At 46.3% G+C, this 25,217-nt stretch overlaps 1 protein-coding gene across 1 annotated transcript in view; it reads left to right on the top strand.

The window, feature by feature from the left end:
- Positions 1-592: 592 nt before the first annotated feature.
- Positions 593-25,217, top strand: part of rerea (arginine-glutamic acid dipeptide (RE) repeats a) — a gene marked incomplete at its 5' end in the record, with an annotated part of 72,112 nt that continues 47,487 nt past the window's right edge. The window contains 2 exon segments of the mRNA XM_080535036.1: positions 593-914; positions 10,222-10,292. Coding sequence (XP_080391162.1) covers positions 593-914; positions 10,222-10,292 — 393 coding nt within the window.

Raw genomic sequence — 25,217 nt, 5'->3', positions numbered from 1 at the left:
AGGTAAATACAGTGGGGCATCCTGTTCAGGTCATCGTGTGGGAATACAAGCAGCGCCTCTTTTTCTTTCTCTGTCTCACTCTCCCTTTTCCCTCCTCATAAATGAGCTGAGGAATAGAAAGACAGCTTGAAGGTTGTGTGCTTTTGATAGAGCTGCACAGAGCCCTCTTGAGTATTCATGGCTGTGGAGGGGAGTGCTAACAATTACACTGAGGTTAAGGAGTGCCAGCACAGCTCATTGCCTGTCAACTATTGGCTCTAATCTAACTTACTACATATCATTTTCAGCTTCCTCTAGAATGTTGTCCTGTAGACGTTCACTCACAAAACGTGGCTAGTTACATTTTATTTTCATTCATAAAAGAAAGAAAGAAAGAAAAGAAACATTTTCATTGAACATTGACATTGCCCTGTTATTAATTTCCCTTTCTCTGTGTCTTTGTGTGCAGCTTTTGTGAAACACTGGGGTTGTTGGTGTGGCCGAATTTTCCCTGGATTTGATTGGTAAATTCAGAAGACTGAAGCCCAGGCTCACAGTCTACCTTTCACGGAGGCCCAGCCGTGAGAGGACTGAGGAAGGCACGTGGCGAATCATGACCGCCGACAAAGAGAAGCCGGACAAGGAGAAGGACAGGGACAGAGACAGAGACAGAGACCGGGACAAGAGAGACAAGGCCAGGGAGTGCGAGAGCGCCCGGCCCCGCCGTAGCTGCACGCTGGAAGGCGGCGCTAAGAACTATGCGGAGAGCGACCACAGTGAGGACGAGGACAATGAGAATGCCGGTGCCACCGCAGAAGAGCTCGGCAAGAAGGGCAAGAAGAAACAGCCCAAGAAGAAGTCCCGCTACGAGCGCACGGAGAACGGAGAGATCACCTCCTTCATCACAGAAGATGACGTTGTTTACAGACCTGGCGGTAAGTCCCTTAATCCCATTGGCAGGCAGCAGCATGTTGTGCTATCAAGGCACTGAGTTTGTTTGTTGTAAATATCTTGATGTTAGGGATACGTCGAGCTAATGTCAAAAAGTTAATCTAGCTAGCTATTGAAGTCAGATTCTGAAGTGATGTACACATGAACACTTTAAGAAATGTGAGCAAACACTTCCTGTGAAAATCATGTGACATTTTGGAAAATAGTACGACTGGTTGAAGGTCAGATTTGAGAAAGTAGTTTTTGAAGATGTAACTAGCGACTGAGTGACATGACTCACATATTTCTTTTGTCAACGGCCAATTCAAGTCTTATGTCAGATTATCTCTTCCTTGTATCATGTCAGACAACTGTTTTGGTGAATTCAAAGTATCTTCTTCAAAGATACACATTTGACGTTTTTTGTCCTATCCTAAAATAGCAAACCACTTGATGGCTTTGTTTATTGCGTTGTGTGAAGAGACTGGGAATCTTAGAGGCTTTGCACTCTAAAATTGTATCTGTGTAGGCTGGCTAAAGTGTTTTGTTTCCTTTTTGATGTGATGCGTTGCTTGTTTGGTGTGCGTCTCACAGCTGGATGAGCAGTTTAATAGCTCAATTTCTGTTTTCTTTCCTTGGATTAACTTGGATTGGTTATAAGTTTTTAGAAAGAAGCAGATTTTCAGTTAAATCAGAATTGTTCTCTAGGCTATAGGCCTAGTCGAATTTAGACCAATCCCCTCAAGTAGACTCACAAGCTATTCTCTTTCCTTGGAAGTCAATAAACCGAAGTGGTACTTTGATGATCCTATACAGACAACAATTGTGATAATGATATGATTATGATATGAAGTAGGGATGCACCGAAATGAAAATTCTTGGCCGAAGCCGAATTTAAGGAAACACTTGGCCGAATACCGAATACCGAATACCGAATGTGTATCGGCAGTTTTTAATTTTATCATTGCATAAACTAAATACATTTTGCTTTTTATTCATGCTTCTCAAAGAAAGAAATTGAGATTGAAAAAAAATTACTTTTATTGAACATTCCAGCAGACATCAGTCTATACCAACAAAGCACAATAAATAAAATAAATCAGTCAAATTAAATGTTTTTGTTTTCCCTGAATAGCTGCTGAAAGAAAATCTTTGTAGGCCTACAACAAAAAAGTGCATTGGGATAAAAGTGCTTTGAGCCTACTTTTTACTAGGCTACTTCTTTTCGTAAAAGACCATATTTAACATTTTAACAAAATGTTTTAAACTTTTTTCATTTTAACAAAACATTAGAAAACAAACAAACAACATTATGCCTATACTTGACTGACTGCTCAAATTAAATCTGTCTGTATAACGTATGTATATAACTTATGTATGTGTAGCTTGTCAGCTATGGCATGTCAGTTACACAATATATAACAAAAATGTGCATAGGGATAAATAAAACAAATGAATAACTGGCTGCCCTTTAAAACAATATAAGCCTACTTATTCAGGAAAAGTGGCAGGTTCATCGATGCCCAAACTGCTGAAGGCTCTGGCCAAGGAATGGGCTGCAAATCTAACGTTGGTATTAACTCAAACAATCCAGACAAAAAATCTAAATATTTAAGTCCATATGTAAATAAAGTTATGTGTAATAAAGTGGAATGAAACAGGGAAAAAGTATTGAACACTAGATGAAAAAAGGGCGCTTGTGACTTTAAAAAGTAATGGCGATTAGCGATGTTTAGCTTAGCCAGTTGAACAGAAGTAACTTCACTTTTAACATCACTTCCCGGGGTCGTAGAGGGCTGGTTGACGGCTTAAAATGACCGTGATGACCTAAGGACCTTATCCAGCATAGTCTTGTGTTTCTACCCCGGGCATAGCCGGTGTTATTCACGGACAAACAACTCGTTATACGTTCGATTTGGGCTCTTCGTCTCATTCGCCGAGCAGCATGGGATGCTTACACTGTTTGATTGCGTCATCAAAACACGCCCACTATTCGGTTGTAAACATTCGGTGTTTTCACACATTCGGCCGAATACCGAATGTGCTTTATTTTGCGATATTCGGCCGAATACATTCGGTGGCCGAATGTTCGGTGCATCCCTAATATGAAGTGATTCATGTGTGAAGTATTCAGTCATCTGCAAAGGCAGACTTCTTTTCTTGGCGTGTGGTATAGGATCTCTTTATTATACACGACGGTGAGGGAAACTAAAAAGAGACGTAACCTTTTCCCCAGCTGTAAACATGGCCTCTTTTTCACCCTCTGTTTATAAAATGGTTGTACACCCGACTAAGGGGGAAATGTCAACACTCCGGCACAAGGCAGAGCTAGCTCTGCAGTGAAGTCTGCTCTCTATTGCATCCACTAGCCCCGTGGGCTTAAATCATCACTGGCATGTCTTTCATTTATCTAGCAGGAATGGAAAGGTCAAGTAGCAGTGCGGTCGCGATGCTTAGTTATTTAATGTGAAGACATTGAAAATTACCGCCAATGTGTTATTCCCCTCTCCATCGCTCCCCCTCCCCCCCCCCCTTTTTTACTGCTAAAGACAGTGCTGCCCCCATGGAACATGCAGAGAGACACACACACACACACACACACACACAGACCCTTCCCTCTACCATCCCCCCCCCCGGCTCCCCAGTGTAATCTTGTTCTCAGAATTATCTCTCTGCCGGTATCTGTAAGGTCCTAGAAAAAGCTGTCGCTCCACCACAGTAAGTGAAGCCTTGTTCCCTGACATGGACTCTATTGAACCTTTTCTCTGCATTTAATGTTTAATGGAGAGCGCACCACTGCTTTGTGTCATAGTCAACCATGCGGGGAAAACGGGACGGCAATCAGTCACTTCAATGAAACATTCAGAAGGCATAAACAAAGTCAACCCGTCTTTGCAGATTATCTCCAGCTAATATTGATATCCGAGTGAACATAAAATGAGCAGCAGTTTGTGGAATAATTATGCTTCCTGTTTTGAACCCCCAGGCTGAAACCTGACCACTAATACAGCCTTACAGGATGTTGATACCTGATCTCACATGTATGGCTTTAAGAACAAAGCTTTGGATTAAAGATGGGACTGGATCACATTTGCAACACAGACCACCAGTCTCTAATTGACCTCCCCATTGTCAACATGTGATGTCCTTTACGGCGTGGACTGACCTCATGCTGTCGTCTCCTGTTAATTCTGAGGTGATCAGCACCACTGTGTGTTCTGTAGCCGAGTGCTGTATTGCTTTATTTTTATTTTTTTTGCTGTGTTATTTTTTTTCTCTTCCTGGTCATTTGCAGAAGCCTTATTGCAATCAGATTTGATGTGTGGCTTAAGCAGACACAAAGCCTGGAATGGATTATGCTTTGCTAAATGTTAAATCCTTTTATACTCGTCTAGAGACACACAATATGTAAAACTGACCACCCTTGGAGAGGGATTTAAGCAAGCCTACGCAGACAGAGAAGGAGGGAGGGAGGGATAGAGGGAAAGAGAGAGGGAGATGGTGAGAGAGAGTGAGGGAGAGCTGAAACACCTCTTTAATTCCTTTTGTCATAGTGCCTGACAAACATATATATGACTTTCTGAAGATAACAGGAAGCTATATTGAAACCTCTGCACACAGATCCCCTGTCTCCTTGCTTAGCCTTTTTATCCCGAGAAGATGGCAGTTTTTTTTTTTCCTCTTTCTTTTTTCGCAGGGTGGGCTTAGCGTGCATTGATTGGATAGGGGGGCTGGGTTGGAAAGCAGAGACAAGGGGATACATGGCCGCTGCTGTTTCAAAGGCTGAGTGTGTGCTTTGCTCTGACAGTGGGTGGAAAGAGGAGACCATTTGTATGGCAGGCAGCTGGGGGTGGACAGCGTTCAGCGAGGCCCAGGCAGACCTGGGAGATCGATCAGGGCTTTGAGTAGTGCTCCTCTGGCCAACCTCCCCGGAGCTCTGCGGAGGTTCTCTACACAGCCCGGCTTATAGATCCACACAGGAGATTATACACACAGGGGGATCAATAGGAGACACCCCAGCAACGCGCACACACACACACACACACACATCACCGTCCTTCTCAGCCAAAGCTGAGCTGCTTGCCATTTATTTGAACACAACCACTGCAGTAGGGGCCCTTAACACTGCAGCTGCCATGCCACCTCTTCCCCCTCCGACGGACTGACTGACTGGGATTTTAAAATGGAGAGAGTTAATGGAAACCACCTGCCTCGTTCCCGTCTCTCCTCCACACAACATGGCTCCCGTGACCAAAGCAGTCTGTTTATTGTCAAAGGAGCGTGGTGGTACAGTGTTGCGGGAAGGTCTTCATTACGCCTCAGGCTTAAAGAGGAGAAGACGACACTTGAGGCCCCTGTGACGGTGTAGTGTCATTTGTTGCTACCGTGCCTTTTAGAGACCTTACAGATGGGTCTGAGGAGGGCCTCTCCCTGTTCTCTCCCAACAGACAGGCTGACAAGGGGGGGGCGCTGGCGGCTGGGGGGGAGCCGGACAGCTGGCACCTTGCTCTGCACCTACCACAGAGGTGTGTGTGTGTGTGTGTGTGTGTGTGTGAGAGACATGGCTGAAGAATGTCTGGAACACACATGTAGCACAGAGGGACCACTAGCCTACTCAAACAGAAGTAGCCTTTGATGAAAGAAGGAAAGCATTTCAAATCCTCGTAGCCATGTTTGATGGTGCTATTACTAAATCAGAAACCTGTTCATGTAGCGGTCTATATGTAAAATGCATGTCCCTTCGCTCCCTCTCATTGGTCAGGTATAGGCCTAGAGACAGTCCTCCTGTCCTCCTCAGTGTTTCATGTTATTAATTGAACCCCCCACCAGGGTGACTCATGCCTGGTCTTTGTCTCAGAGCTTTACAGCCATGTTGAGTTCCAGGCAAGGGGGCCGCATGCATCAACATGAACTCATTAACTCACACTGCTGCCGATTCCGCTGTGTGTGTCAAGGGCTTAACTGACACTGACGGCTGCTCTCCAGGTATGGACTCTAAGACCAATGGTATAGGCTTATATGTTGGTCTGACCCTGCATAGCCTGTAATGTAGTGAAAGTATATTCAAAACCAATTATCTTTTCCCCCTGCTGTTGAATACCGTAACACCCTTTTTAGATGGGTGGATTTGTCTTCCAAAAAAAAAAAGAAGAAAGGAAACTCAAACCCATTTTCTTTCAAATCTCTTTAAACAAGTCTTTATTTTCTTCCCCCTGAAAACACGCTGGAATTACACGAGTATAGACTGCTGATGTTCTTAGCCTGATTACCACAGCAGATCTTCTCCTGCTCCACATTCTATTTGTTCATCCTTTCCGTCTCAAGTCGGGCTAGGAGAGGAGGACAGCCGTCGAGACCCGTCATGTCATAATTCCAACATGGCAGCAAATCTGTAGCACGCTGCTAATTGGTAAAGGCCTAGATCTATTTTTAAAGATCCCCCCTCTGCGTGGTGCGCCGCTACGGAGAGCCTTGCTAGGGCTTTTTGTGAAATCGAACCACCTGCCGACTGCAAATTAGAAAGCTGCAGCAGACTGAGACGACTTTGCTTGTCAAAGGCCCTCTGTTCTTACCCAGGAGGCCCTCTGTTCTTAACCAGGAGGCCAGGCGGTCAGCTGTTCCACTCCACCACTGGAGGGGCCAGAGCACAGGTTTGATATGATCTGCTCTTGAGGTATTTTTTTCCCTTGTCGTGGAGAGGATTATCAGGCTTGGGGAGGAAGAGGGGAAGGAGATGAAAATATGCGAGGGGGAGGCCGAGGTCGGACGACGTGGGGGTCTGCTGCTCTAGCCGGCTGAGAGGCTCGTCGAGCAGCGAGTCTCAATTGGATGAGTGGGTCACGGCGTGGCCCTCTGGGGGCAGACATGTCACGTTAGCAGCGGGACCGCCCGCCACGGTGCCCGAGTCCAGCTCAGCAGGAAGTAACACGAGCAAAGCGGGGCGTCTGTGGGGCTCCCCTGTGGGAGAGGAGGAGTGAGAACGACTGAGGGCGACTGGTCTGTCAGTGCTCCCCCACCCCCCTCCCCCTGCACCCCTGTGGTTCCATTATTGCATTCCTTGTGCTCTTTAATTTTAGGATCAGTAAACTTAGGGGCCAGTTTGCCAAAGCTCTTCTCTGCTCTGTCTGGAGTGTTGGTTGGCTCCCTTTAACAATGCAGGTGCGCTCGGCTCTGCCTCATGGCTTGTACTCATGGCCGCTAGCACAGCTTATGCAAAAGCTCTATATTTAATGAGCTGAACATTTTCTTTTTTTACCTCTGTTTGTTTTGCTGAGCGCATACAAAACATGATTTTCTTCCCACTGTTTATTTGTGTGTGTGTGTGTGTGTGTGTGTGTGTGTGTGTGTGTGTGTTCTTGTCACTACTTTCCATCCATGCTGGCTCATAAAAAAGGCAAGCCGACATTACCTAACAACGTCTGGCTCCCTCTCTCTCCCCCCTCTTCGTGCTGCAGCAAATTAAACAGAAACTCATTTGACACAGAGAGTAGAGCAGGGCTCTCTTTTATTGGGCTAGGTGTGTTTTAAATTAGACATGCTTCACAGACACTGGAGAATGGCTCGCTGAACAATGAGCTACAGCTGAGAAGAAGAGAGAGTGTGTGTGTGTGAGTGTGGGGGGGGGGGGGGACTTAAAGAGTACGACCCCCCCCCTTTCTCTCTCCCACTCATGAATATTCAAGTTCATAAGCAGGGACAATACATTGAGAAACAATGGCTGCCGGAGGATCAAGTTTCAGGGGAACCCGGGTCGAAAGAATTGTGTTTTGAGAAGCATTAAGAGTGTTTTTCTGCTGTAGGAATGAGCTCTCTCCCTCTCTTGAGTTGAGATCAATAGTGGATTCTAGCAGTTTGCTGCTAATCTCTCGCTCCCCTCGTTGGCCTGTGCTGTGTGAGAGTTGGACCTCATGGCTGCTGGGGAGGAAAGCAATAGTCTACAAAGGCCCTATGGCTCCTCACATAGCCCACACTTAAGTCCCTCCGCCCATCCCCCACCCAAGCCCTGCTGCTCCTCCTCCCCTTGCCTGGTTGATAGAGGGGACCCACTTTCAATGTACAAAATGGCTGGAATGTGTATCAGAATTGGGCCCTGAAGGATGGACTCTTATAGTGCTTGGCCCACATCAACAGACTATTCCTCCAGATTTTAAGTAAACCCTTTTTCAGTAAAAATGTTTTCTTAAACCGTCCCTTAATTAAAGTTTCACATGCTTTTTTAATTTGCCCTGTTATTCATTCAGTTTTTTGGGAATAATGCCAGCTATTCCCCAGAGGTAGTTTTGAAATACAGAACTGAACGCCCTTAAAATCATTCACTTTGTTTAGGCATTGTTTTCTGGATGATTCTTTTTCTGCCTGTTGATGGGCTTTGATGTGTTGTCAGGGGATCCATCCACTCTAAATGAATGTGCTGGTGAGGTGAAGGGACACTAAGCCTTAATTCCCCTATTTGACTCTTTTGAAACATGTCATCTCATCTCATTCAGATTAGGCTCTTTTGTTCTCTGCCCTCCCCCTCTCCTCCTCCTCCCCCTAGCCCCCCCCCCCTCCCCTCCCTCCAACTCTCTTTACACATACTGTGTCGCACAAAAGCACTGATGGATATTTTCATTCATGTTATCTTGTAAATGACTTCCAGGATCCAGGTGGGGAAATGGAGCGAGGGAGAAAGAGGGAGGGTTGGGGACGGAGACTGGTGCCACTCATACAAACAGGCCGAGTGACGGCGATAAAAGCCCTCCAGAATACCTCATTGAGACTGCAGGAGATAAGCGGCCCACCCCGGGCTACACCGTGCTGCTCAAACAAAGCCCTGGGACTTTAACAGCCACTACAAACCGCATGCCTGGTGCCAAAGCTATTTAATATCTTTATTTTGCTCGCTGTAACCGAGCAGATAAAGTGCAACCAGATCAATAACGGCGATGACATAAACAAATAAATAACAGATGATGTACTGGCAGGTTGGGAAAGTGACCTCTCTTCTTTTTTTTCTTTTTTTTTGTGATAGCTTTGCAAGCTTACTGCCAGATTGCTCCTTGTTACATCTCCCTGTTGAAGACAACACGGACCATGTCAGTGCTTTCTAAATGCTAGGCTCAGAGAGGGTGCTGGTGTTTTAGGAGAACCTCCCCCATGGCTGTGTGTCTGCTATGCTCCAGAGGCTGCCCAGTCAGGCGGTGGTGGGTAAAGGTCAGGCCAAATCCCCCCACTCATCAGGCTTGGACCTAATTGGTTTGGGCCGTTACACGTCTACCATTTGAATCAAAGGCACTTTTCAACTGTTCTATATATCAAAATCAATATTGAGAATAAGATTTACTTTCAGTAAAATGTTATACTGTGTGCTTGCATGGGGAACCCAGGGCTGCATTTCACAGAGCAGGATCTATTTGTTAGCTGCTAATTTTGATAAACGCTCAGCCTCTTAAGCCACACAGCTTGATAATCTGTTTTTTTTAAAAGAGTTGGACTCTTGAGTTTTGCATCATTGAAACCATCAGTAAAAATGTGCATTAAAAAAAAGGTCATGATTTCCAAATTATGTTTATCTTGTGAACTAATAATTATGGAGTTATTTGTGAATATAGTCACACGAAGATGAACATAATTTAGAAATCATGAAATATAGGTAAGTTAGCTTGCTGGCTAGCTGGTGGCCCCTGCTTTGTGCAACGCCCCCCATGGTTTCCTCAGCAGAAGTAGCTGTCTGTTTTTGTCCTTTGCAGCGTGAATGTTTTTGTTGAGGAGATGAGGGTTCGTGACCTGGCCATACCACCAGTCACATTCAATTTAACAGCATAGCCGACCCAGTGTGCCCCTATTCACACGCACAATGCACCGGGGCCGCACACCGCACCGTGAGGGTTATGTAATTGGGCAACATTTTAAGAAAAAGCAGAAGGAGGGGAGGGATGCACACTAGTCAACGTGAGTGGTAACTGGATGTATTTAGCCATGGTTACTGAATGAGTTTTTGATGGCTAGGGATGGAGGGATGGAGGGGAGGATAAAGCAGTACTGCTATCTGACACTCAGGGGTGTGTAAATGGAGTGGAACAATAACATAATTCCCCTTGGGTCTGATGTTTGCTTTGGAAAGGCAACCTTGTACTGCTCCAAAAGTCTTTAATCCTATTACTCGCATTCCAATTGAATTTGACTCAAGGAAAGTGTCTTTTTAGAGGTAACGCCTCAAATAATATACTGAGGCCCCGGCGTCTTTGACACAGTGCTGCTGCAGTACCCGAAAGAATAAGTGAAGTGTGGACGTCATGTTTCTAACGCTCGCTCTCTCTCTCTCCTTTCCAGATTGTGTATATATCGAGAGCCGCCGACCCAACACCCCCTACTTCATTTGTAGCATTCAGGATTTTAAGCTGGTGAGTAGCCTTTTCCTTCCCCTCACCCTGCCCCTGGCCCCGAGCTGGGCTTCTCAGTCACTGCTGGCCTTATCTCCAGGCCACACTGTTGTTCTAAGGCCCTGGAAAACGCCACATCAAACACGCCTTTCATCTGGACTAATTGCCTCCATTCGTATGTTTGGAGAAAGATGCCGAGTTGCACTTTTGGTATGGAAGTCCGATAAGAGTGGAAGGCATTGGAAGAGGGCCATCTCGCCCAGAACAGAGACTTCTTTCTTTTTCTTGTTTTTACTGTTTAATGCTTTCCTAAGCCTTGTTGTATTAGATGTATCCAGTCATATTTTGTATTCATCGGATGGGTTCTTAATAGTTCAGCTGAAATGACATCATAAATACTGATCATGTAGGCAATTGGAAATATATGGATTCATCACTATTATACTTATTATTATTATTATTTTAAATTACCTGATTGTTACCTGTATATTGTGAAGCATGGGGAAAAAAAATCAAGGTGCCTGTATATGAGTAGGCCTATCTAGTTGGTCTTGCAAGCCGATACCCATGAACTGATTGTGTTAAACGCAATCAAAGATAATTGTCAGAACAGTTCATTTACTTAATTAAGGAGCCCCTTATGTCTTTAAATTATATCTTTTCAGCCCAAATTGGCTAGATTACCTCTTTGAGTAGGGAAATCAGATTCTTCATTTGCTCCTTAAAAGGGCTGATTCATCAGAGCTCGTTGGGTAGGGAGAGAGAGCCTACTTTGTTTTCTTAGCAACACACCTCCCTTCAATGTCCCCGCTAGCTGCATCGGGTGTTTTCTCTCACTCTGGTGTGATAGGTGTCTCTCTGTAACGAGCTTGGATATTTGTGTCGTCATGATGGGGTGCAAAAATTTGTATCCAAATCGAGCATTGTTTAAGATGGTATGAGTCCCCAACTCTAGATGAGTGTGTCTTCGCTTAGTGCGACTGGAGATGGCCTGATAATGGTTCACAACAGCCAGGGTGATGATATGAGGTCACAGGGGTGTGTGTGAGTGTGGGTGTGAGTGTGGGTGTGGGTGTGTTAGGAGGCCAGTTGGCATGCATACTGGGGGTGTACGGTGAGCTATTGTAGGGAAGCATGCATATCGAGGCCCACAGCATAGCTTTAATCGGATTGCTGGGAGAGACTGCTGAGGACGGCGGGAACCCCAACTCTCCAATAATAACACACTGAGTGTTTTTGTCTCATCTGCACCTTGATTAAGTGCGCTTGCAGAGGTTTCGGTCCAACAGAGGTAATTGTCCAGGGAGAGAGAGAGAGAGAGAGGGAACACTGGCTCCATTAGCCACCCACCCCTCCCCCTTCTCTCTCTTGCCCTCTCTCACTCTTTCTCTTTCTCTACCCATCTGTAATTAATGAACAGCCATCTGCATGGCTGTGTGTGTGTGTGTGTGTGTGTGTGTGTGTGTGTGTGTGTGTGTGTGTGTGTGTGTGTGTGTGTGCGCGCGCGCACGTGTGCATACCGACTGTACCACTTGTCTGCTCGCTAAAGCAAGTGCCCTTGTGGCTTTTAAACAAGTGCAGAGTGTCATTTTTGGTTACAGCTATGAGGGCTATATAATGTTGTAAGCAGCTCAGTGCAACTTCAGCTCAGATTTGTTGTTCCAGGACGTGTGTTTTTTCAGTGCTGCTGTAGCAGTTCAACTCTGACCCCAAACTGTCACCCCATACTCATAATTGGGACAAAGACGCCTGCCCTTTGGAGAAACGAGATGCCCTGTATTTTTTCCGGTCAACCATAATAGTGTAACATTGTTCTTTTCTGAACACATATTTTGAAAATGGAAGAAGCTGCCTCAGACCACAGACATAGCCAGCTAACTGAGCCACTCATCAGGCGTTTAATCCTATCTCTCCATCCCTTTGATTTTTCACACAGTCATCCTCCTCAAACCTCAATTTCGCCTGCCACACACAGTATTGATCTGCTTTCTGTGGCCAGAGAATGGACCTTTAGCGCTGCAGTCGATGAAGAGGAAATTGCATTGGTCCTGAACCAAACAACCTCATCAATATCCCAACCCCTTCTCAGTCTTTAGGCTGTAACAACGTCACTCGTGTACTTTATCTAATGACCTGTGAATCCAATTAGCAGTGTGTAGAAATCCTGAATGCAGCCATCAATCTCCCAACACACGGGGATGAAGCTCCGTCGTCTCTGGAAGCATCTTGCCCACGAGAACGCCCACAGCGTTGGTGTCTTCTGATGCACGTGCATTGCACCTTTCGTGATTGACGTTCGTTCTACCCTGTTGCAGTTTTCTAAACCTGCTTTTAGAGGACCACTGTTGACGCTGGTCTGCTCTCTAACCCATCTCTCATATAGATCTGAATGAGAACTGGTTTCACGTCAGTGAAGACGGTAGTATGCGGAGATGACCGGGAGGGGGGAAATGAGAGACGCGCTGTGCTCTGTGCTAGGCTAATGCTAATTAGGATAGAAAAGCAATAGAAGCGCAGCCCCCATTAGCTTTAATTCTAGCCCATCCTATGTCCAGGTCATTAGGCGCTCGCATACTGCGCACAATATCCTTTTGATGTAAGCGATCCGGTCAATTAAGTGGGTGGTTTGCTGCGATAATGGTCATTTGGTTGGAGGAAGATGATCATCATCAGTGCATGTAGCCCTAATAGCAACACTGATCCCAACCCCCACTACGACTAGTCCTGTTCAAATCGCCTTCCTCAGTATGCCAAAGTCGTGTCTGAAGCCTGCTATTGCACTCATAAAAGGGGCGAGGTCTCTGATTACGTCTGACGGTATGATCTCGATGTATTTGTTTACAATCCATATTTCATGAGACTGATGCACTGAACCGTGTGTGTGTGTGTGTGTGTTTGTGTGTGTTCTCATTGTGATGAACACCCATCCGTGAGGTGTAGCTCTGTGTCTGCTCGCGTCAGCGTTGTGACTGGCTCCCATTAACAGCAATAGAGCCCTGAGACAATGTCTGATGTGAGAGGAGATTTCAGCGCGGGTCGAACAGCTAAGACAATACGCCATGAAATCAATCATCAGCAATATCTGCCCACCGGGCGCATCTTTACAATCCACCCTCTTCCTTCCCTCACACATCTAGTCTCTCTCTCATCCGTCTGCCTGACATTCTCTCCAACCCCCCCCCCCCCCCCCCCCCCTCTCACCTCTCTAGCTCCCCCCTCCTCCCCATACTCATTCTTCTCCGTTCCACATTATGTGTGTTTGCCCTGTGAGTGGCGTACTCCTCCTCCCTCCCTCCCTCCTTCCCCCCTCCTCCCCCCATGCTTCCATCCCTGTGGCTAAACTCATTTGGTGATATTGGCCACCTCAGCTGTGCTCCGGCTCCCTCCCTCTAATGGAGTGATTGCAGCGTTTTCCCCCGGGGGGGCTCCTGCTGGAGGGAAGCCCGTCCGTGCTCTTCCACCAGGATTTCTCTGCTTATGGACATTTAATTAGATGCCATGTACAATGCAATTATCAGTATCATTATAAGGCTTTCCCATGAACCACCAAGCTTAAGGGATGTTCTAGCTCATGTACAAACAGCGAGTTAGAATGACGGGGAGTAGCCAATGGTTTTCCTTTAGCCCTGTTCTTAGGATCTAAGAGCAGTATATGAGATTGTAGCCGTCTCAAGGTTGTATGAGCAGTGCTTTGATGTGTATGTAGATCCTGTGATGGAGTGTGTTTGTCTAACACAAGCCCACGGAGCTCTAAGTCTCTACCCGCTGTTCCCGAGTGATTGGAGGTAGGCTGTCTGCACATCAATCCAGCCTGAATAGATCTGGGAGGAAACAATAGGGCTGTCTTGCGGGGGAAATGAATTGCCGTGATTCAATGTGAATGTGCCACTCTCTCCTCTCCTTTTCTCTCACACTGAAAGAGGCTATAAACCTGAAGTCCTATTGATTGTTGTTTGTGCTGACATCATGTATATGGCTTATAATACGAAGGCTTTCCAATCGCAGTGTAAACACGGTACCCCGTTACACACAAAATGCTAATTCACCGCACAGAATTCTCTCCTGATGGTCTTAGCGGGCTTATCACGCAGCCTTCAAACGCAAATGATTCAGAGCCCTTAATTAAAAATGTTTGATAAAGATGCAAATATATGTGCATAAATATGCACACGAAAGAAAAGTTTTGGGGGGGTTTCTATGGATGAGAGTGCAGCCCAGCAGAACGAAATCTATAGTGACGAGCATTAGGCTAGAATCCACCTCTGTTAGAGAGCTATCTAGCCGTGCACGCTGCATGTAAAACCACTGGCTAATGTGCAGTATTGGCACTAGCAGTCACCTTCTATAGGCTACTTCTGCTAAAAATGTAAGAACAAACGCCTCCCACTCCCCCACCTCCTTTTCAGTTTCTATAAACCTGAACTGGCCTTGATGAAATGCCCTGTGTTGTGTGCAGTCATGAGCATATGTAATGGGTGCATTAGACTGTAATGAATGGTTAGTGTTTTCTGTCAAAAAACAACCAGGCTGTGAGTAGCTTAAGCCACTGAGATCATGGTAGGTGGTAGTGGTTCACTATACAGGGATCAGAGTTCTCTAGTGCCTGCCTGGAAAGCTGTGTTCCCTAGCTGCCAACCCGCTTCTCTCTTCTCCGTAGAACATTTTGAAATGCAATTATGGATCAGTGAGCACCGCCATCAGTCGCACTTCTTGTTAATATTTATCGAGTGGAGCGGCAGCCCCTGCCATCTTTCCAGAGGGGGCTGCAGTCATTAGGGGTGTGTGTGTGTGTGTGTGTGTGTGATGTGCTCAGCCTCTCCCCTTTTATTCTGTGGTCCACTCAGCTGCTGTAAGCAAGCCGGTACATTCACAGGCATGAACATGTAGAGGTGCAAGTGTTCACAAGTGGCCAGTGTGTGTAGCTCCCTTAAGTGTCTGCTTGTCTTTGTGCTCTCAGAGGAAGCAGCAGCAGTGACAAGGACATCTATTGGGGGAGCTGGTTGGCTGAGCCTGCAGCAGCTACTTGATTGAAGCATCCTGGCTTTCTTGTACATCTCTGGATATAATTCATGAGCATATTTTCATAGAAGAACATTCATGCTGAGCATCGAAGGCAACTTACTGATATGAAAAATGGAGATGAGGAGCTGTTTGCTGATTCAGTGTGGGCACTGCTAAGAGTGCTAATACATGTAGTGGAATAATATTCAATTGGACAAATTAAACTCTGCTTAGAATACTCTTGCTTTTATTTGACATCCAAAATCCCCTCCTCCACAAACTGTGGCAGTGACTACACAGTGAGTGAGAGACGCTTTAGCGCTGCTTTTGCAGTATCAGATTGCCTCCCCCATAATGGCCATGCGGCTTGTTGTATCATCATCATCGTCGTCGTCCCCAACCCCCCCCCGCCCCCCCCACCCCCATACACTTGAAATTCCATTGAAGGAGGACCATTAATGCTTTTCTTTGTAATGACATTAGGTCCTTAGCCATGCTGCACGGTGCTCTGGTCTTCTGGGCAGCAGCTGTTTGTCCTGGCAGGCATTTCTCCAAGCAGCACATGCAACAGCCCTCTTCTAGTGTCAGTTTGCCTGTTGGTGCATTTTAAAAGACAGGCATTTCCTCTCCAGGCTAGCCACTGCACTCGTCTCTTAGGGGGAGGCGTTTAGATTGATTGTACACACAGGCACAGCGATGAATAAATAAAGAAATACAAATGGCACGGTTGAGATAACAGCGCTGTAAGGAGGCTGCTGTTCTAAGCAGCACGATCAAGAACAAACGCTAACCCCTCCCTTTCCTCCGTTTTGGACACATAGTATTTTTTTGTCTCCCTCTCACAGCCCTCCTTATGCATTCGCTAAACGCTGCTATGGAAACCAGTTGTGTGGCAAGCAGAGTGTCTCTCTCTCTCTCTCTCTCTCTCTCTCTCTCTCTCTCTCTCTCTCTCTCTCTCTCTCTCTCTCTATCTCTCTCGCATAGGAGGATGAAGGGGAGGGGTGTAAAAGAGAAGAACAAGGGCTAGAATCAAAATGGAGGTGTGTGTGTGTGGGGTCAGAACTGGGCTGAGGGAGCGCTGTGTGGTGATTACCTTCACAGATGGAGAGGGGCTGCATCTGGCTGGGGGAGGGGGTGGGGGAGGGGGGCATAGCATTTTCATAAGACTCCTAAAAGCTCAATCAATAGTAGCTCCTTGACGCAAGGCTAAATAATTCAACAGAAAGCCTCTCTGTCTTTCTCCATTCTCCTTGTGTTTCATTACAGTTTACCTTCCTGGCTCTGCTGCTTTTGTGGTAAACACACAAATACACACAGATATTTGTCAGGTATTCTTCTGCACTGAAAGTCGTTTGGGCCTTTCCAAAATCTGAGTGTTAATTTCACCCCTTGTTGCAGGATCATTGAAATATTCATCTTTTTTTTCTTTTTCTTTTTTTTTCTTTTTTCTTTTTGTCGCACATCACAAGTAAAATTGCCTCCTCTGATGTCTTCACTAACATCTGAAGCACTAGCGCTCAGCTCCATCGCCAAACGCACTGTTTTATCTTTAAAGGGGAAAAACAGACACTACTTTTTCTTTTTTTTGCGGATGTACGCTTTGATGCAAAATGGAAAAACAAATGTAACACGACTCAAAGAAAGCCGGTAATATCGACACTTTATGGCTCCACTACACCATACCTAGTCATTGTATATGGAGATAATCACAGGGTGTTTGTAATTACAATAACCTGGTCTCCTTAGCCCACTTAAAATGAGAGTCCTCTGGAGGGGGTTGCAGAATAAATTAAAGGGTAGGCACACTTTGAAGTGGGGTAGTATTCATAGTAGGGTTGTCACGATACCAGAATTGTTTACTTTATTTATTTTGTCAGTACCACGATTAGATACCATGCCAGAGTGTTATATGTGTGCCTTTTAAATCTGGAGTTTGTTCATAACATTTTTTATTTGTCTTTCACTCGCCTATGGGTGTCACTGAAAAAGGGAAACAAACACTATTGGATCACTGTGCATTCAACCAGTCTCTAAATTCACTTTGAGAAAGCAACATGTGAAAATTGTCCCTCTCTGAACTATACCTCTCAACTCAACCTGGAACTCACATCTTGCTAGCTATCTTTGCTAGCTAGTAGCAAAACGTGCATCAACTTGACGCAATGTTGTGCTGTATACGGCCATGGCAGCAGGGCTTTTGATGCAAATGTGTCATACTGTTTTTGTTATCGTTGTGCAATTGTGCTACCGCTGCTACCATGCAACACTAGTTCATAGTACAACACAAACACAGAGCTAACAGAGACTACCTACTCAGAATATTCGGTTATGAATGTAGCATGTACGGAAGATGTGTTTTTTGTTGGCCCACCCAGTGTTGAGTTGAGGCACCTGACGCTAAACACATTTGTGTGGATTGGTCAAGCTTTAATGGGATTGGCCCTGCTTTTACATGGACGGCTAATTTTACCCCCCCTCCTCCTGAGTCATGGCACCTCCAGTAGCTTCCTCTGCCTCCTCTTCCCTCCTCTCCCCCCACTCACCCCCCCCCTTGTCCATTTAAGTGGGTTTCTAGAGTGTCTCGCTGCTGGTTCTCAGCTCAGTGAGTGTAATTTCCAGCTTGTCCAAAGTGTGACATGCCAATAAAAAAAAAAGCTGTGGAAGTAGAGATTTACAGTGGTATCGGGTTCACACGCTTCTATTGGACCGCTCTCCCCATTAAAGAACACATGGTGCAAATTAACTCCCGCAAACCTTCTCGCTGCTGGAAAGAGGGAGGGGGGGAGAGAGAGAGGGAGAGGGGGGGGGGGGGGGCATCGGTCAGGAGGGAGTGGAGAGGAGAGGAGGAAATTCAAGGGATTGTTTCAAGGCCTCAGGAATGTCTCCAGCTTGTACCTATAACGCACTGCCTCCAACAGCCTTAAAACAACATCATAATCTCCCTCCCTCGTGAGTTCACTGTAGCATCTTATTTTACGCATGCTCTTTGACATGATGTTCTGTACACCGGCTGTGTGTAGACTAACTCGCCGCAATGTGATTTTGTTGAATGTGTGTGCTAGGCTTTAATAAGGTAATGTAGCACATTTTGCTAGAGCTTTGTTCATTAAGCCATCTCTGGCATAAAAATGCACATTTAAAAGCATGAAATAGATTTGTTTCCGTTGTGCGAATGTGTGCATCATCAAGTCTGCTCCGGAATAGCTCTGACTGGTGTTGCATGTGTGTTGATGGGCAAGCCTAAATTGTGTTTGCTTGCCTGTCACTGCGAATGGATCACAGGAGCTGAGAGATTCACAGTTGCGTGGGAGTGGAAGTGCTCTCTCTCACACACGCGCACATACACACGAACACAGCTCACTCTGCTAAACACAAAACACTACTACACACTTAATCTCGCCCACCAGCTAGTTCCCTCTCTCTCCCTCTGTGTGTGTCTCTCTGTCTCTCTCTCTCTCTCTCTCTCTCTCTTCCTCTGTGTCTCCCTCTCTCTCTCTCTCTCTCTCTCTCTCTCTCTCTCTGTGTCTCTCTCCCTCTGTGTCTCCCTCTGTCTCTCTCTCTCTCTCTCTCTCGGGCCGTCTGTACTCCCAGCCTCTCAGAAAGGGACTTGACTGGAAGCCTATGGCAGGGGTGGATGGAACAGCCGCTGGATTTAATTGGCTGAGCTCTCAGTCCATCACCATCTAGTGCAACCCTTAAGAGCCTAGTGTGTTGCATTCTTCACTCAAGAAACACACGACACTGACTTGCTGATAATGCTGATATTTGCCTGCCAAACTCTGACACTCTGACTGTAATAAAATTGAGTAGTGTTAATTATCTTAATTTCCCCATCCCAGAAACGGAGAGTGTGAAGATTTATTTTCTCACTGGCTAAAACACTGTTTGTGCATACTGAATGTTTTCAGCAAAATGAGTGGGCTCATGTTAGCCACTGAGCCACGCCTTTGTCGTGTGAATCGCTCTGTTTTTTAATTGATGTTACCCAGTAAAACTCAGTCCCCCTCAGTTCCAGACAGTCTCACACTGTTACCAGGCTCTACGCACTCGCAATTCGAGCCTGGGGGACGAGATTATTACACTATTTGGCTCATTCTCTTGCACATAAGCAGTCACACACGATCCCTTATTATTCCTGGGTGACCCTGGGACCCCATTGTCTCTATCCCCCCATATAAACAATGCAGTCATAACCTCAGTTTTCTCACAACCTCCAACTCCCCCGCCCCACCCTCTGCCCTCCTCTCCACTCCTCTCTGAAAGGACAAACACACAGAGCCCTCTCCTCCATCTCGGCCCCCATCGTTTTATGGTGCTACTCGTCGATTTTATTATTGCCTCAGTCTTCTACGGTATTCTATGGAACACCGTAATCACGTCTACGATGGTGAAGACGTTTCCTGGCTTCAAAGGGCTGCTCCATCCCCTCAGTAGCTCTGTTAATTTCTTCTGCCTGGGATGAACACGTTCTTTGTTCTTTTGTGGGAATGTACTTAACGGTTTGGCAGCAGTGGTTTGGTGCTGAACTGAGCTGTCTTTGTTGCTGCTGCTGATACTTGTGTACCAACTAGAGAAACTACTGTCATTAAGCCCACTGTTACATCCTCAGTGATCTTAATTGATTGATTTAAAAAGAAACCACTGAACCCTGGAAGTCTTTTAAAATTCTAAACCCATTTATTTGAACCAAGTCAATTCTCTCTCTCCTCTGCCTCATCCAGTTACAAGGCAAGCTGTTGCTCTGCGCATACCATCCATATAGAAAGCATCCACATTGAACTCCCTCCCTTGCATTTTCTCAGTGGCTAATTGAAATAACCATAGTTTTTGAAAGACCGTGCTCTAGATGGACTCATCAGTGTTGTAAGAGGAATAATACAGTGAGTGATAGGGCAGTGGGGTGATAGCAGAATCTAACCCTGGGCTATTGAACTTAACAGCCCATTTATAGATTGCTGTAATGCCCTCCCCATTTAAGGGTGATTAACTCTTTATAGGTTTAAGATAAAGTAGTGAGTGGGCTAGACCCCATCATTTGCCACACCATCTTTCATATTGTGCGTTCCCCCCTCCCCTGCCCTCTCCTCTACTGTCTGGCTGTGTTGAGGAATCTCCACCTCCAAGCATTCTGGGACTGGAGGTGAGGCGGCTGATTATTAATCGAGGTGGGCACGTGGACGCACATGTCCGTGGTGGATTCGCACGCAGGCAAGAGGACAGAGGGAGCGTGCCAGTGTCCCCTCCTCCCTCGCCCCCCCCCCCCCCCCCCCCAGGTGAAATGGGATGATTTAATGTGCAGCCCTGTCGGCGGGGGTAATGGAGTTGGCGGATGAGTGCGAGAGCCTCTCCACTCGGAGGGGGGGGGGGAAGAGTGATTGAGACCCCTGTCTGTCTGTGTACACTCTCCTGTACAGTCAGTGACTCTCTCGCTCGCTCTCTCTTTCTGCCTCATGGTCTGTCTGAACAGCCGAACCTGGCACACACTTACCGTACCCTGCCATATTCACCATGTGGAACTACTCCTTTCACACACTGAACTCCTGCTCCTGTGTCTGGTGTTCACCGGGGGGGGGGGGGGATGGTGAATGGTTATGTCTGCCTGGTGATTGTTTGTATTTGTCTACACCCAGAGCTTATTGTCTACAATTACCACATTGGATCCAGGCCTGCTCAAGATTATTTTATATTATGGTTAAGGGGATAATGAGACATGAAGCTCTTGTTTCTCTCAAGGGATCTTCTTACATCAACAGTGGTCTGTACAGTATCAGCGTTTTAGCTTGTAATATAGTATTTTTCCAGCTTGTCATACCTGGTGTCGTTAGTTGTGCATTTTCCGTTTGTCTCCAACACTAGACAAAGGGAAATTACAAAAGAGCTACAGGAAAAAGATTATTGATCACAGCCACGGCGGTCCCCTGGTCTCGTCCATCACGTCTGTTTGAACAGTGTTCTTGCCTTGCCGCCATTTTACACTGAAGAGCTCGCTCTCCCTGCTCCGTGCTGCGGGGCTCCTACTGTATTTAAAAGGTGACTTGATAAACGTTGCGGGGGCTTCAAAGGGCCTGCTCTGACGCCGTATGGCTTGTTTAGACTCCAGCGCTGCTCTGGACACACGGCACCAGGCTTGTTGCAGTAATTAGGTGCAAAAGTGTTTGCTACCGCTACGGCAAAATGGCATTTAAATGCCAAATGGCAGCGAGGGGCGTGTATAATATCTCTGCCCCCCCCCCCTCTGTCAGACTGAGGTTGCAGTGTAAACGGGGGCTTTTGGAACAGGGCAGAGAGGGGTTACACTGAGCTAAGTGGATACGCCTGTGTAGCGTTTTCCCTCTCGTGTCTCAGGCCTTTGTATCCCTCCCCATTTGCCACCATCGGCGCTAAGCTACTATTAGCAGCTCTGCCCTCAGACTGAGAGAAATGCCATTAGGGAATGCTTGGGTGTTTTAGCTAGGGGTCCACGTAGAGCGCTGGGCTATATTGTCCATGTTGCTCACGTTTGTCGACGACCCAGCCTTATTTGGAATGGAATTGAATGTAATGTTGAGAAATGGTCTGGTTTTTGAAGTGCCAGTTGGGCTGTTCTAATGCTGCCCGGGCCAGCACCTCTGGACTCCTGCTCATTGTTGGACCAGTGTGAACAGGATTATGTAGGATCAGAGGAGAGACAATAGGGCAGGACCATGGGAACGGGAGCAAGTGGACAGGAGTGTTTTTCTTTCTCACACAGTCCGAGATCTCCCTCCTGCAGTGCCACTTGTTTCAGTCTTTAATGAAGTCATCAAACTCCATTGTCTCTGTAAGCTGTGACACGTAGTCAGCCCCTTCTCTCTAAGTGCCTTCACTCGCCTCGGCTACAGCTTTCCTGGAAACCACTGCAACCGCAGCCCCTTATAAGGAGCGTTGGTGTCTGCACAGCGTCACAAGGTGTCTGGAGCAGGGCTGTGAAGTCTCCCGGCCCCTCGTTAGCACCGCCGTGAGAGGGACCTGTTAAAGAGAGCAGGCCTGGGCTAACGTTAGCGTCTTAGCATGCTCCGGGTCAGAGGTCACCCACCACATTAAAAGCGTGTGTTCCCCAGCACCTCGCTCTCCTACATTAGGCTTCTGCCGGTTTCTCTCAGTGCTATACATCCATCCCAAGGACTGTGCAAGGGTGTGTGTGTGTGTGTGTGTGTGTGTGTGTGTGTGTGCGCGTGCTGTGTGTAATCATGTAGCTGGCAGGCTCAGAGGGAACGGTGGGATCGATGCAGGGGGTATGAAAGGAGGAGAGAGGGAGGAAGGCTGATCAATATCGGAGCAGCAGGGTGGGGTTGTAATTCTTCCCTTACAGGACTGGTCGTGGAGCTCGCTTCCAGAAGTAGGAAGAAACCAATAGAGGAATGAAACATAAAAAAAGAGGACACACACACACACACACACACACAAGAGGGGCAGCAGTGAAAAGGATTCACATTTCAGTGCCATCTGTAAACAGTAGGCTTTGTGTCAATCACCAGTTGAAGTGACTCACTTAGTATTCTCACCCATCATCACCCCCCTTCCCCTCCTCACCCATCACCCCCCTGCCCCTCCTCAGGCCTTCTGACAATTGTTTGCTCTGCAGCGGCGTGCTGATTGGGCCTGGCGTGTGAAGGGGCCATGCCCTGTTAATGTATAGGCTGCCATGGTGATGATTCCCGGCATTAAGGAGAGTCATCAATAACCCCACCCTGTTACATATGGCTCAGTCTTCAGCCGCTGTCTGCTATCAGAGTTATTGCATCATGCAGTGTACATACGCCTCGCCCAGGTAATATCTACCCTCATCACTTGGTTCTCTTTAGATCTCTCGCTATTGATTGATTGATTGATTGAGTATAGCATAGGCTTCCTTTCTGCTTAATATGACTTCATAGTAGGGGTGGACTGTAGACACCAGTTTAGTCTTCATGTTCATGAGGAGGACAGTTATAACACAGGATGTGATACTGTTCAACTGAAATGGAAACATCCTTTGTGGTGCTGGGGGATTTTAACCACTCCCCTAATCGTGAGGGTGTGCGTGCTCACACATGCATTCCTATGTGGGCTTGCTTGCTTGCTTTGAGTGTGTGCGTGTGTGCGTGTGTGCGTGCGTGCGTGCGTGCGTGTGTGTGTGTGTGTGTGTGTGTGTGTGCGCACATACTCTCAGCAACCCATTACAACGAATTAGATTGACCCAGGCTCTTATCCAACAGCCTTGTCTATGCACTCTGTAAAAGTAGAAAGGGTGTGAGAGGGGGAGGGGGTGGTTGGCTGGTGGCTGTCACCTTGGGAGGACAACAGTGTGGGGGGGACAGTGAAAGTGAGCTGGAAGACGGTACACTGGAAGGAAAGCAGCGCCTCAGACATCTATAACCTCTCACCCCTGCCAGAACACACACACACAATTTCTCTTTTCTCCTCTGCGGGTAAACAGTCATCCCCCTCTCCTCACTGACAGAGGGAGCTGAAGCGAGTAATTCCCCTGTCTACAGCAAAATCCTTTACCTCCCCTATCTGCTCTAGCTGCAGGTTCTCTCTCTCTCTCTCTCTCTCTCTCTCTCTCTCTCTCTCTGTGTGTGTGTGTGTCTTTGATTTACAGGCACCCACAGAAGGATGGAAGGAGAAGGCTTTGATGTGCCTTTCTTGCAGAGAGAGATGTGTGTGTGTGTGTGTGTGTGTGTGTGTGTGTGTGTGTGTGTGTGTGTGTGTGTGTTGCTCTGCCTCTTTGTCTCTTTTGGCACTGATTGAGGCTTCTGTGTTTGTGAGAGAGAGAGAATCCATCTTTGACTCCCTGTTAGGGATGGGAACCGGTAACAAATGGTTAGATGCATCAGAATCGTCTGCCTCAGAGGTTATTGTTTCCTCTTATCGATGCTGGCATGTTTTGCGCATGCTCTGACGGTTTTCTGAGGGTCTGAATATACCAACATAAAAATGTCGGCGCAAGTCGTTGCAAAACGTTATGGTTGCAGCTTGATTGGTACTCTAGAGAGTATTATACAACACACATCTATGTTCAACAAAACAGGTAATAATCATGTTATATATATATATTAATGAATTAACGTTCATTTGAATGAATTTTAAAAGATGAAAATGGCAACGATAGTTTACGAATATCTACTATCAACATTACTATAGTAAGAAACAGAAAATGTATGTTAACACAATAGCGTAATATTGTTGGCCGCCAGCGGAATGATGGTAATGATGTTATCGTTGGGCTCCGCCATGTTTATAGTTAGTTTGTAAGACTTGTAAAGACTTTTAACTGACCGTTTGTAAATTAACTGATTTCAGAGTGCAAATTAGAGCATTAAAGCACTACCGTTTATGCTTGTCAACAGATGCTAACTGCATACACACTATTGTTTCTAAGAAGAAAACACTGGCAGTTTTCAGCAGTAAAAGTAATGATAACATTATTTTGAATATTTCAATAGTTCTGATACGGCTATTTTGCCTGACAGCGGACTTTGGACTTTGAAGTTGTTCCCATAGGGATAGTATAGCGGCCAGAACTTTTGTGACAACTGTGATGACGCTGAACCTGTGTAGCCCTACTTTTTTCCCACACAGAATAAAAAATTGATCAGGAATCGATAAAGAATCAAACTGATAAACAGAATCGATATGGGATCGGTATTAATAACTCTTATAAATTCCCATCAGTACTCCCTGTGCTTTTCTAAGCCTGTGTGTGTGTGTGTGTCTGTTCAAGTGTGTGCATTAAAGGCCAATTCCTGCTTCATAGACAACAACGCGACCAGGGGTTGTTACTGTTGCAAAGGAGATTGTACTGTGGGGGGTTGCTCACTCTCGATTTCTTGGAGCGCGTCCGGCCGTGTAGATTTGTACACCATTGATTGGTTGGTTAGTGAATGGAAGCGGAGCTGAAGTCGTTCAAAAAAGCGAAAGTTCATAGTTCATACCGCTAGTAGC

This window comes from Nansenia antarctica, assembly GCF_963989245.1.
Source record: "Nansenia antarctica genome assembly, chromosome: 6".
Classification (NCBI taxonomy): domain Eukaryota; kingdom Metazoa; phylum Chordata; class Actinopteri; order Argentiniformes; family Microstomatidae; genus Nansenia; species Nansenia antarctica.
This window is presented reverse-complemented; position numbering and strand designations above follow the sequence as displayed.